General features: G+C 31.8%; 2 protein-coding genes across 4 annotated transcripts; one reads left to right on the top strand and one right to left on the bottom strand.

Annotated features, from left to right (window-relative positions):
• Nucleotides 1-197: 197 nt before the first annotated feature.
• On the bottom strand, nt 198-2,737 carry LOC120162106 (PITH domain-containing protein At3g04780). Of its 2 annotated transcripts, none has more exons than XM_039172284.1 (8): nt 2,596-2,737; nt 2,255-2,341; nt 1,884-2,007; nt 1,666-1,714; nt 1,487-1,568; nt 1,357-1,454; nt 1,188-1,265; nt 198-426 (listed from the first exon to the last, which is right to left on the bottom strand). In XM_039172284.1, the coding sequence occupies exons 1-8, from the start codon at nt 2,635-2,637 to the stop codon at nt 378-380; spliced, it is 609 nt and encodes a 202-aa protein (XP_039028215.1). In that variant the 5' UTR covers nt 2,638-2,737; the 3' UTR covers nt 198-377. The 2 variants fall into 2 exon arrangements, with proteins under 2 accessions (XP_039028215.1, XP_039028216.1); XM_039172285.1 differs by having other exon boundaries at nt 1,357-1,403; nt 1,511-1,568.
• A 4,967-nt stretch (nt 2,738-7,704) lies between these two features.
• Nucleotides 7,705-12,616, top strand: LOC120162105 (serine/threonine-protein kinase Nek2-like). 2 transcript variants are annotated; one of them, XM_039172282.1, is made up of 15 exons: nt 7,705-7,931; nt 8,691-8,797; nt 8,947-9,013; nt 9,243-9,308; nt 9,411-9,457; nt 9,540-9,585; nt 9,708-9,788; nt 9,888-9,930; nt 10,016-10,065; nt 10,143-10,224; nt 10,330-10,379; nt 10,696-10,769; nt 10,885-10,936; nt 11,185-11,628; nt 11,767-12,616. In XM_039172282.1, exons 2-15 carry the CDS (start codon nt 8,712-8,714, stop codon nt 12,433-12,435), a joined length of 1,857 nt encoding a protein of 618 aa, XP_039028213.1. In that variant the 5' UTR covers nt 7,705-7,931; nt 8,691-8,711; the 3' UTR covers nt 12,436-12,616. The 2 variants fall into 2 exon arrangements, with proteins under 2 accessions (XP_039028213.1, XP_039028214.1); XM_039172283.1 differs by having other exon boundaries at nt 8,695-8,797; nt 11,767-12,435.
• Nucleotides 12,617-13,079: the final 463 nt, after the last annotated feature.

The following is a 13,079-nucleotide window of genomic DNA, read 5'->3' as shown; positions in this document are numbered from 1 at the left end:
AGGGCTAATCAGGGAATATATTTCATAAGATTATTTTGATAAAATTATAGAACAAAAATAATATATATATTTTGAGTCATAAAGGTGCATTTTCTTCATAATGACACGATTAACATGAATTTAACTACCAACTTTTTCCAGCCATCCATATGCCTTCATTTAATTCTAAAACAGCAAAGTGTTTATATGAATTTGGATGTCAAAAGCTGATGCTGCCACATAAATATAGCATTTTCCTTCAGAATTTAGGTGCTGTATTTTTCTCAGCAGAGTAACTCAGTCCAAAACTAGATGAAGAAATGGAAATCAATGTCTATAGTATCCCAGGCCATAAGGGTTCATCCATGTTCTTGCTCTTCCTCCACCTCCTTTCAGGGTTAATGATCCTCGATCTTCTTCAACCCCTTCATGTCCGTCGTTTCCACCCTGCATTGAAAACATGACATTTAGGCGTATATAATGAGAACAAGGGGGGGAAAGTTCATTGCACTTTTCTTTTGTTCTAATCCCTAAGCTAACGATTATACTATGCATTTACGATAAATTTAGTATAAGGGAAACCGGCAGGTACAAGGTGCATATTTTAACGCCGAAGTTAAAGAAATTCATTCATGAAACCACATTAAAGATGAGAACACGCTAAAGTCTGTAAAGATTAGAAGTCAAAGCCTAGAAGAAGAACCGGCTGAAAAAACGTATAAACCCACCTATCAAAAATAATATCCAACAAAAGCAATGAAGCAAACAAATCCTCTGGGAGGATAGGTATCCTTGATTCTAAGGTGATCATTGTTGCATATGGACCAAAAAGAAAACAGCGGAGCTAGTTACTAACATGCAAAAAGGGCGGTATATGCTTATAACAAATTACACCATGCTCGGCTCTGTTTTGCTTTGCTCGTTTTAGGTAATGTCAAAAAAGCTCTTGATTCAAGTAGTTCTCAAATTTGGAAAAGTCGGGCGAGAAAATTACCCATTTTCTTTACTAGTAACAAGCAACACACACTCAATACTCTGAAAATGAGTTCACAAGAGGTGACTAAAACATAAGTTTATGCCCCAAACATGTAAATAATAAACACACCCCTTGTATGGTAAGAAGGAACTAGGAAATTATAAAACCATGATTGTAGTATATGATAATAAACAATGAAGTGAAGTAGGAAGTACAATAATAAAAAACGTACGTTGATCCATACAAAGCAATCTTCTGAACCTTTGTGATCTCCGAACTCGACTGATTGTCTTCAATAAATATTGTCAAGCTGGTAAAGAAAAGTAATATTAACAATATTTTACTTAATGTTACGATAAAGACCAAATGAAGAACGTCAAGTACACAAAATATATTCGTACCTACGGACATTCTGAAACTTGACATACTTCAAGACTACTGGTTTCCCCTGAAAAGAGGAAGAGATGGTGAACGTTATGAGATTTATCAATTCACGGTGATTTCTTAAAATACCCTTATTTCCAGACAATGGAAAGACAGACAAAGAAGAGCCACCTTTAGATTATCAGGGGATAAAACAGCAGTGTCACTTGGAGGGAAGTCACTGACATTACTGCATTATGTAAAGCGAAACATACTCCCCAGTGAAATGTTAAGCGCTTAAAATGGATAAACAATTTGCTAGAATGTAATAATGCTGTTGACCTTACCTAAACCCCATATGTTCCCTGTTAGCAAAAAGTTTCACCGTCTTTGGACCTGAAAAGACAATCTTTGTGTTCAAATACTACAACATTGGACAACATCAAAGGTAATTCCAATAGAGGGCAACTTGAAACAATCATGCATCAACGGATAAGCCAATAGGACTTTGCTTCTATGTGATTGCATTCAAGATTTATGAAGGTAAGGATATAAAAAACATTACCTTCCTCTTCGGATCCCGTGACTACAATGGAATGTAGTTTAATGACTTGCGTGAAAGGGATATAAATCAGAAGTTGCTCATCGGCATCACTCTCTAGGTTCAAACCTTCATCTTCTCTATAACCCTAACTCATGAGCATAAAATTGAACGATTTCATGATAATAAAATTCCAGAGAAGCATCTTAATTAGCAAAATCAATACATGATCTTTACAATGTTGAGTCGACTAAACCTAAAATCAATGTTTATAAAGAACTTCTAAACCCATTAGTTCCCCACACAATAAAGTAAGCTTATCAGCCTGATTAATTCAATAACAAATGAAAACCAGCCATTATTAAGAGAAACAAGAACAGGTTGAAGATATTTACCTGCTTGAGAGCATTGGACAAAGAGTGACTGGAGCTTTGATTAAGGCATTCAAGTCCAGACCAATCAATAAAATCCAAGAGATCAACCTAATTATAAAAAAAGGTTCCCAGATAATCAAGTTAATACAAAATTTCAAGAATCCCCCTTTGGATTAGCCCTCAAATACACAAAAGGCGAAATATTTCAATAATACAAAGAAAAAAGAAAGGAACTTTTCAGATAAAGAACATCATCCAAAATATACTTATTCCTATTTTCCATAAAAAAAAATCAAAATTTCTCAAAAACCAAACAAAAGGGTATCCGTAAAGTAAAGAACTCTGAAGACAGGAAGACTCACTTGGTTCTTTTGAATCGAGGTAGCTGATTCAGCAGCCGACATGGTTTACGAGTTTAACGAGATTGATGAACCTGAGAAAGAAAAATCGGAGAGAGAGTTAATTAAGAAGAGAGATCTCAGGACAAAAAAATGGTGAATAATAGGAAAAGACGAAACTGGAATAAGCTTTTGATACGTCGTCGTTTAAAGTGTTTTATTTAAAATTAAATACAAATACGTCTGGTTTTCGACATATTTATCCCTCAAATATAAAGAAGAAGAAGAAAAAAGTAAATTTAAAAATAGTTCAAATTCGAGATTTAGATGTCAACGAAAGAAAAAGAAAACAAATTTTAAAATACTAATAATCATAATAAACTGTAAAACAGATGTAAAAAAAGAGAGTTAAATAATTAAAATTCAAAAATTAAAACTTGGCTTGTATTACTTTGAATTGCTGGGTTACGAGTACGGCCCAAATCTACCTCACAGTCCTTTACGAAAGTGAGTTGTGCACTTCGGCTCATCAGTGTGTTCTTAATCTTCCAATTAAGCCCAAATAAATTAAGGCAATTTTCGTGACATTTTCAAAGGGTAAAAAAATTTCTTTTAGTTACTACGTATGATTTATTTATAATAATATAATTAGTATTGATAATTGTACACTTATTAACTAACCTCCAACTAATTAACAAAATCCTTGCATGCTTTACACCAAAGAATGGATGATGGTTTAAGAAAAACAAAAGGAGGGAATCATAGAGGCCATGATTAACGACAACAGCTAAGTGAATATTTCTAAGTTGTAATAAAAGATTCCCCTCCAATTATTACTAAAACCTTTTTCATATTCATTTGTCTCTTGTTTGACTCATTCCTCTCTTTTGTTCCCATTCCATTAGTGGATTAGTGGCTACCTACTTGATTTATTTAAAAAAATTAATATAAAATTAAAGTATTTGCCTCAGCTTTTTACTTCTAAAATTCAAATAAAAATTTGGTTTATATCTTCGTGAAAGTAGAAATAAAATTAACATTTTTAAAAATATTTAATATTTTAACATAATAGATTTGTTTGGGTCTAAATGACATTTTCATAAATAGAGTCGGATTCTATCTATATTTTCAGTATCATGTTTAGGGATGAGAAGTCCTCTACATGTACTTTATCTAGGAGGGATCTCATTTGACCTGATATTATAGATTAAAATTCGCATCCAAATCTATCTAAATATATATTATTTAAATTTTATCACGCAAAATAAGGTCCAGATTAGAAAAAAATAAAACAAAAGAGGTATTATTGTAATTATTCTTAAATGTATTCAAGAACAATTGTAATGTTATATCGACTCAAATTGAGTCAAATTTTTTCATCCTAAATCCGAACTTGATCCGATCATATCATAAAAATCTAACTTAATCCGCCTCAAATTTTCGTAATAAAAGACCGATCAAACAGAATCGAATCAGATCATAACTTGTGAAATGGCCATCTCTAATCATACTATTTAATAATTTTTCATATTTAATCAATATTCCTATTAGTTAATATAACTTGCTTGTGCATCTACCACTAACCTCTCTAGTTTCTATTTCATAAAGAAATAAGAAATTTTGGTAATGAAATACCACTTTCCATATATCTGTAATAATTTTAGAAAAAGAAGTGGTCATAAATATTTGCTTCATATAGGTCTGCCTTAAAAGCGCAACACATTATCACGAGCAAAGTTGTTGAGATATCGACTCTTTCCAACATAAAAGAGTTAAAGCTTTTCATCAAACACTTGATGGGCAAGGCATCTTATTAAATATGTTTGGTTTCTTTTTCTACTTCAATATGCTTCCCAATTTTTTCATTTACTTTTTGAAAAACATAAATGAAAATTATATAATGACTTATTTAGGTAGGAAATTTGATTATTGGATGTAATGAAAACATAAATTTTATTTTTTATATAGAATAATTAAAAAGAAATTCTCCAAACTATTATTGCCTGGATCTCCTGCCATATTAAGTTTTGTGAATAAAAAATGTGTGCCGACATAAATGATATTAACTGGATTAGAAGGGTAGCATATTTACATAAATGGTTCATTACAAAGTACCGTGTATATATAACGTATATTTATATATTTATGAGAGAGGTTCACTTATAAGTAGGACCTAAAAAATATCCGATTCAAAAAAAAATTTATCCGTCGACTTGGTATATAACTATCGGATACTTTACAGATAAGTACCCGATTTTACGGTTTGGATACTCAATCCGTTATTCTTAGTAGGTTTTCGGATCGTGTCCGGGTCACAAAATTATCCTAAATTGAGTATCTGTCGACCCACCTACTGGTTCCTCTTTTCTTATTTTCTTATTATTTTTTATTTTAAATTAGACTATTCATTTCTAATTTCAAAATTATTTTACTTAACATTCTAAATCTATATATTTTCAAATTATTTCACCTTAACATTTAATTTTTCTTAAATTGTTTCTTTTAATCTCGAATTATTTTGAATTTAATTGTAATTTTATAATGTTATTTTATTTTTTTTGTATTTTTAAATTCTAATTTTTAATTATATAATTTAGATTTATAAATTTTATGTTTATGATATGTTAAGTTTTTCTGATGCGGGTTTTTAAAAAAATATATATTTATATAAGTACCTAAATTTGAACACCCTGCTTATAAGTAAAAACTTAAGTCAATTATATATATTATAAGATTTTTATAATTAAAATTTGGGTAAACTATATGTTTACTACTTAAACTATTATTTTTATTTCATATTTGATACCTAAACTTTATTTTATTTTCAAAACTATACTTAACGTTTTATGTTTCAATTTGATATCATATCAATAAAAATTGATAGAATTGTTGACACGACATTTTTTATTTCCAATGATGATGTGACATTAACTTATGGTAAAATGTTAACATCACCGTTAAGTTTTTAATGGTGAGATACCAAATTGAAACATAAATGAAACATTAGGTATTGTTTTAAAAAATAGGTATTAAAATGAAACAAAATTGATGATTTAAGTATTAAACATGTAATTTACCCTTAATACTTTAACAATCATAAGTTTTTTTTATAATTATAAACATATATATTCTTATCTGTAACTCAACACGTAAAATAGGTTAGTAAATAAAATACGTTTATTTTGTATCGTAAAATAAGTTAGTATATAAAATACGTTCATCTTATTTATGAATTATCAAATGCGTACTTTTATGATTTTATGTTTAAGGAATATTTAAAAAAAATAAAAAATATTATAATATTTTTATTGAATTCTTTTTAAAATAATTAATAATTTATCATTTTTAACTTATGATATTATTTTAAAAAATATATAGTATTCTTAGTACTTTTCTCTTTTTTAAAACTTATTTTTTTTTATTTTGAGTATTTTTTAATATTTTAAATTTAAATAATTTTATGTTTTTCTTAAGAATTAAATAAATCCTTTAATTTTTGTAAAATTTTAACGAACTCTCAATTTATTAAAAGATATAATTAACTTCTCTATTGCATCATCATCATTGTAAATTGTTACAACAGACTTATAGACTATTATACTAACATCGTAAGCCATGTAACCATAAACTTTAAATTCTATTAATCAAAGGTTATTAATTTTTTTCTCATTTCAAAGATTACATTAGATGCAAAATAAATTAAGGTCCTATATTGATTTTTTAACAAAAGTTTGATGGCTTTAGGTAGAATTAAACTTTTAATAAATTAACGGAGGATGAAAACGCGCCGGATAATAGGCTTTCGTGATTGCAGATCAAGCGAAACAAGTTTTGGGCCCACCTTGTCCCCCTTTGTCGGTCCTCAACTCTTCTACCCTTAATGACTTAAAAATTAAAATTAAAATTAAAATAATAAAAATAATTTGCATGCTTTATGAATCTCACATTAATTTAAAGATTTAAGTATGTATTATCTTTTAGTTATTGTTGTATATTCTATTATATTTAAAAGTAAATTATTTAATGCTATATTTTATAATATTTATGATGTAAATGTATTAAAATATTTAATGTATAAAAATATATTATAATATAAAATTTAAATTTGATTAATATTATTTAAATTCATAATATTGTATTAAAAGATATAATTAATAAATTTATTAATATATCAAATAAAAATATTTTTATATGAATTTTGCTGAGTGATCTATCTAAAGTTTTATATGGTAAGATTTTGACTGCATTGAAACATATATATTGAATTTTTACATTAAATAATAAATGATATAGCTAATTAATCTCAAACACATTAACTTAAAATCTCCCAACACTACTCTTAACTAGTCTTATAAGTGTCCAACAATACTAATCAGGGATGCCAAACGATTACAATTTCATAGATTTCGTACCGCATCCGTTTCAATTAGGGCGGGGATGAGTATAACTTTAGTGGGTAGTGGACGGATGTAGATTTAGAAAGTGATACCCGTCACGGGTAATGGGCGAGTGATGGGTTTGAGATCTTACCACCCCGCATCCGCCCGCCCGCCCGCCCGCATACTAAATATCTATTTAATTTTGGACCATTATAAATTTAGGTATAATTTAAGGATTGTCATTTTATGTGTGCCAAAGAACAAAAATACTACGTGTTTGTCATTTATGTTTTTTTTGCTTTAATTATGTCTTTTATTGTGGTGTTTTATGTACTTTAAGATATATGTTAACAATTAATTCAGATAATCTTTGGTTTATTTTATTATATTTTTTTAATGTACGTGTTTGTTTTATGTTTGTTGTTTATGTATAACTTAAGGTTGTTGTCACCGTAGGTATAGTCGAATACGTCTTCAGTTGGATAATGAATGTGGAGATAAATTTCAAAATGTACCTACGTGGGTAGATGTGAATTTAATTTTTTTTTTATTATAAGTAGTAAGCGAACGATAAATTTAAAAATATTAAGTGAATAAGAAGATAAAAAAGGTTATCCACACGGACAGCACCAACATGCCGGTTTGCCATCCCTAGCTCTAACTTGTCTTCTATAAAACAAATTTCCAGAATTTTATATTATTTAAGGAGTAATATATTGTGGTCCATTACTCCTCTAATTTCTCCCTCTTCAAAGTTTGTCATTTTCTTCCTAGAAAAAAAATCCCAACCCAATGGAGAAACAGCTCCAACAAAGCAGCTTCCTTTGCTTCTTCATCTTCTTGGTCTTCTCTTCTTTCTTCCTACTGTAAACAGTGTCTTTTTCTTTAACTCCAGCTCAAATGGTTAAGTCCACATTGTTCTTTTCATTGTGATCTCTTTGGACGAACAATTTGTATACCCTTTACTACTTTTGCACTCAGGTACATTCAGCATTTTATTTATTTATTCTGAATCTGTAGGTTTTGCTTTTCTTTTTCTGAATCTCTCTTTTCCTGTTTATTGGGTTTATAGTTTTGCTCATTTTTCTTCATGAAATTCTGCATTCGCCCCTTTTTCCAAGTTCTTTGGTTTATTGATTCTTGGTCAAGAAAGTTGGTTTCTTTACGATGCATTGTAATTGTTCCTCAATCTGAAGTTTTGACCTTTTTTTAGTAAGTATATAAAGTGTCCATTTCAAGCTGTTAACTGTTAAATTGCTTTACAAAAATAAAGTGTTGATTTGTGTCTGTGATTTGTTGAATTTTGATTTCCATTTATGTTAAATTATGCAATGTGGTATGTTGAATTTGATTCTTTCAATGGTCTTTATCTTTATAATTTACAGAGAACTGTCTTTATTTCTAAAAGCTGGAAGCTTCCCCCTTTCAATGCATAAACTCTTTGTTTCTTATTTCTTTATTGACTTTCAAATTTATCTATTTCTATTTCTGTTTCTATATAGTCTATGTTCTGTTGCTATCGTTTCACTTCAAGTAACCGGACAGGTAGTGCAGCATATTCCTTTGCATCTTCTATGTTTTTCATGTATTTGAAGGATACTTGGACTTGGAGGGTCATATCCAATACCCATGTCCAAACATGTGTGATGTGTCTGAGCAACATAGTGCATCTCTACCTTTTATGAATAATTCATGGATATCTAACGTTGTAACTTCTTTTTCGGTTTAATCTGGAAAAAGGAAGTCAACTACATCAATCATATGGAGTGGTATGAGGTACTAGAGCAAATCGGGAAGGGAGCCTTCGGTTCAGCACTTCTAGTGAGGCATAAGCATGAAAAGAAGAAGTAAGATTGCAATTTACACTGCCTTCCCTCTATTTGTATTTACTTTACACATGAATTGTGCAATGCATCAGATCAATAATTAGACATACTTGATTGATTCATCTTATGTCTATCGATTTATTCTTTCCCTTTTCATCGGGAATGATAAGGTATGTGCTTAAAAAAATCCGTCTCGCACGCCAGACTGATAGGTCTCGAAGATCTGCTCATCAGGAGGTTTGTATAATTCCCTATCGGTCATTTTGGTTTCCTATATTCTTCGGGCTCCATTTTCTATTACTATAATAGAGATTTGAATCCTGGATATGTTGGCTATTGCAGTTTCTGGATCCGGAAAATATTGATTATTGAACTTTTGAAATATTAGTTGTCAAGGTTGCTTGTTGCAGGCCTACTCCTTATTTCTGTGGTATGAACTTAGTTTTAATTCAACTTATTCATGTAGATGGAGCTTATTTCTAAAATTCGAAATCCATTCATAGTGGAGTACAAAGATTCCTGGGTAGAAAAGGTATGCTTATTTCCACTATGCTTGTCATTTTATACTTGTTTTTACTGTCTTTTATGTTATAAATATAGTTCTTTTGTGGTTCTCGTATGCCTTTGTTTTCAGGGTTGCTACGTATTTATTATTATAGGTTATTGTGAAGGAGGAGACATGTAAGTTTATTTTCTTGCTGATATCTATATATATTTCTGTTAGTCATTGTCAAATCTTAATAAGATCTTCCTTATAAACCAGGGCTGAAGCCATAAAGAAAGCAAATGGCAAGCTTTTCTCAGAAGAGGTTTTGATTTAGTTTTTTCAATTCTTTTCATTTTAGTTCTTCAACTCGTTTGCGAGTCATTTCCCATTTCATCTTATGTTGAAGTTACTGTTAGTTTGATCTCTTAAAAAACTTTTGTTCAGAAACTGTGCAAGTGGCTTGTTCAACTTCTGATGGCTCTCGACTATTTGCACGTGAACCATATTCTTCATCGTGATGTCAAGGTTAATGACATGATATTCTCTTCAAGAATGTATTCTGATCTTCCTAAATGTGCCAAATTGCTTTCGACTAATAATATTTTATTTCATTGTGCTTTTCAGTGTTCGAACATCTTCTTGACAAAAGATCAAGACATACGTCTTGGTGAGTATTTTACCGTTTTCCACTTGGTTCCTTTGAAAGAGTAAGAAATTCTGCTGATGAAGATGAGAGTAAAACTCTTATGCAGGTGATTTTGGACTTGCCAAAATTTTGACTTCCGATGATCTCACATCCTCTGTAAGTAATATATGAATGAACCATCCTTTGAGAATTCGACACATCGCTTGATTTATTAATCAATTCTGATTATTCAGGTTGTTGGAACTCCGAGTTATATGTGTCCTGAGCTTCTGGCTGACATACCTTATGGTACTAAGTCGGATATCTGGTCATTAGGTAAACATGCTTGAATGCCAAGGCGCCTGTCTTAGTCAGTTTCAATAGAATTTCAAGATTTTTATCTCTAGATGTGTTTATATGACTTGAAAATGCAATCTCCAGGATGCTGCATATATGAAATGACTTCTCTCAAGCCTGCATTTAAAGCATTTGTGAGTTTTCCTACCAATTCTTTCTTACTTTGTAACCATGTTATGGTTACATCTTTTTAGCTTAGTCCGTGCTTAGGACTTCTTAGATACGGATTCCTAAAATATACAGGATCGATTATCGTACATAGTCTTCTCAAATTTTCGTGTATACATGTTTTAGATGGTGAATTGAAAGGTTTGATTGTTGTATGTATGACTAATGCTTTGACGATAGATGCATTTCTCCGTCAAGGGAAAATTAGTCTAATATTTAGTAATCATATTCCGGTTTCATATTTTGTTTTCCTCTTTTAACAGTCTTAAATCTGTCTAGCAGGATATGATGGCACTGATAAACAAGATTAATAAATCAATAGTTGCTCCGCTTCCAACAAAATATTCCAGTGCCTTGTAAGCTTCGTGTTCCTTCCATGATTGGCTTCTGCCTCGTGAATATCATTTTCGTGGAAGCTGGCTTTAAAATGGTGAATTTTTGGGTCTAATTATTGCTTGTTTTTCTTTTCAGTCGTGGTCTTGTTAAAAGCATGCTGCGCAAAAATCCTGAACTAAGGCCAAGTGTATGTATAACTCTCCTCTGGTTTATGTCATAAAATATGCATAGCATCTTTATGAGTCGACAATAAGGGAATCAAATGTAAGTTCATGCATAAATGTTCTTGGACTTTGATAGAGCGAAACCATAGTTGTTTTTAGCGGGATACTGCTCTTCGTTTCTGGTTTTCTGTAGCATTCATTCATCTGCATGTGCACATTTCTACAATTTATGATCTTTCTGATCATTTGGTGTCTATATCAATTGTGATAGGCTAAGGAGTTGCTCAAACATCCACACCTTCAGCCATACATTCTCAAAGTTCAACATAAAATCAATAATCCAAGAAGGAATACATTGCCTGTGAATTGGCCTGAAACCAATTTAAAGAAAACTAGATTTTTTGATCCAGTAGATGTCTGCTTCTCTGGTTACAAGGAGAGGCGTAGGTCGTTCAGTGATAGGACTTTAAATCCAAGCATTTCTGGAGCTGAGAAAGATTCTGTTTGCTCTACCAAAGGAATTCATCATGGTGTACCGGGTTATTTAGATCGAAGATTAGAAGATTTGTCTATTGACAGCAGCCATGAAGGAACAGTTATCTGCAAGCCAATTACTTCAAAACTTTCTAGTATCACCAAGAATCCGAGAAGTTCTTCGGTAAAGGCTTCTGCAACTCCTAAGAGAAAGACAGAGCCCTCAAAAAATAGTGACTTGGTAATATTTCCTCTCCTTCCTCCCCTTCCCCGCCTTTTCTTTTCTCAGACGTGTTTGCAACACATTCCTAGAGATTGCTAATAATTTTTTTCAAGTTTCAAAAGCTGTCGTTTACTGTTTATTGCCTCATGCCAACAGTTTCCTGGTTCACGCACTCCGATTAAAAAACCTCTCCCTGCAACTCAAAGAACATCCTCGCCACTACCAAGAAGTACAGTCCGAGAATCAACTTCTATGTCTAAAGCTGGTATTCTTCACCTCATACAATCACCAGATGTTTCAGTCAATGAACCTCGAATTGATAAGATAGCTGAATTCCCATTAGCCTCGTATGAAGATGCTCTCTTCCCCATCCACAAAACTTCATTTATATCTGCACAGGGCTTCCTCGGCTCACCACAATTTGTCGACTGTTCAATCACAAAAGACAAATGTATGGTTCAAACATGTGATCGAGCATCCATCAATCCCAGTTTAACTGATGCATGGCAAGGAATTCAGCGCAGCGTGCTTCAAGTCGAAGGAGAGAATGCAACCGATTCCTCCGATCAGAATGCAACTGCCGGGGCATCAAGCCACACCTCATCAGACACGCGGAGGCGGAGATTTGACCCCTCATCGTTACAGCAACGTGCCGAGGCATTGGAGGGGTTGCTTGAATTTAGTGCAAGGTTGCTGCAGCAAGAGAGGTATGATGAGCTTGGTGTGTTACTAAAGCCGTTCGGACCAGGTAAGGTCTCCCCTAGAGAAACTGCCATCTGGTTGACTAAGAGCTTCAAGGAGAATACCAGCAAGCCAGAGGATTAATACCTGTTAACCACTGTCGTCTGTACTATATCTATAGCCATAAGCATGTATCTAATTTTTAGAGTTTGGTCCAGGCTAATAGGATTTTCGGCAATGATTCATGTTGAGAGAACCTTAGCTATTTGGCATTTTCGGATTAAAACCAATGCTAATTGTCAGTTCTAGGTTGTAGTTTCATTATTTTCTTTGAAATGGATATTTTACCTTCTACCTATCAATTTTTGTTTAATTTCGTGACCGATGTACGAACACTGGTGATTTTGTTGCCTGGACTTTGATACTGAAACCGGAATAGAACTCTCAGTTTTCATTCATCACTGCCACATCTGCAAATAAACACTAAGCTACTCCATTCAAGAGGCTCAGCAGAAGAGGGCTTTGAAAGAATCAACTAATAAGGACGTGATTTGAAAGATTTTTTCAATAAATCATTTAATTATTGTCTAATACGGAGAGAAACTGAATAAAAAAGGCTCATTTACTCTGTTAGCCACAAACGAGGGCAATTCAGCTCTTGGTTTCTAAGATAAGTGAGAAACTGAAAGGGTTAAAAATTCACAAGAAATTCGAACGTAAAATAAGAATAGAGACAATATGATGTAAGATAATCTATTTTAAATCGAAAACCTAAAAAATTGGTATTG

This window comes from Hibiscus syriacus, unplaced genomic scaffold (genome assembly GCF_006381635.1).
Source record: "Hibiscus syriacus cultivar Baekdansim isolate YM2019G1 unplaced genomic scaffold, ASM638163v2 tig00111402_pilon, whole genome shotgun sequence".
Classification (NCBI taxonomy): Eukaryota; Viridiplantae; Streptophyta; class Magnoliopsida; order Malvales; family Malvaceae; genus Hibiscus; species Hibiscus syriacus.
This window is presented reverse-complemented; position numbering and strand designations above follow the sequence as displayed.

Coding starts and splice junctions, on each gene's coding strand:
- LOC120162106 (XM_039172284.1), bottom strand. CDS start 2,637: ATGTCGGCTGCTGAATCAGCTACCTCGATTCAAAAGAACCAA. Junction 2,008..2,254: donor TGTCCAATGCTCTCAAGCAG/GTAAATATCTTC, acceptor CTCATGAGTTAG/GGTTATAGAGAAGATGAAGG. Junction 1,266..1,356: donor AAGTTTCAGAATGTCCGTAG/GTACGAATATAT, acceptor TTTCTTTACCAG/CTTGACAATATTTATTGAAG.
- LOC120162105 (XM_039172282.1), top strand. CDS start 8,712: ATGGAGTGGTATGAGGTACTAGAGCAAATCGGGAAGGGAGCCTTCGGT. Junction 9,458..9,539: donor TATTGTGAAGGAGGAGACAT/GTAAGTTTATTT, acceptor CTTATAAACCAG/GGCTGAAGCCATAAAGAAAG. Junction 10,770..10,884: donor ACAAAATATTCCAGTGCCTT/GTAAGCTTCGTG, acceptor TTTTCTTTTCAG/TCGTGGTCTTGTTAAAAGCA.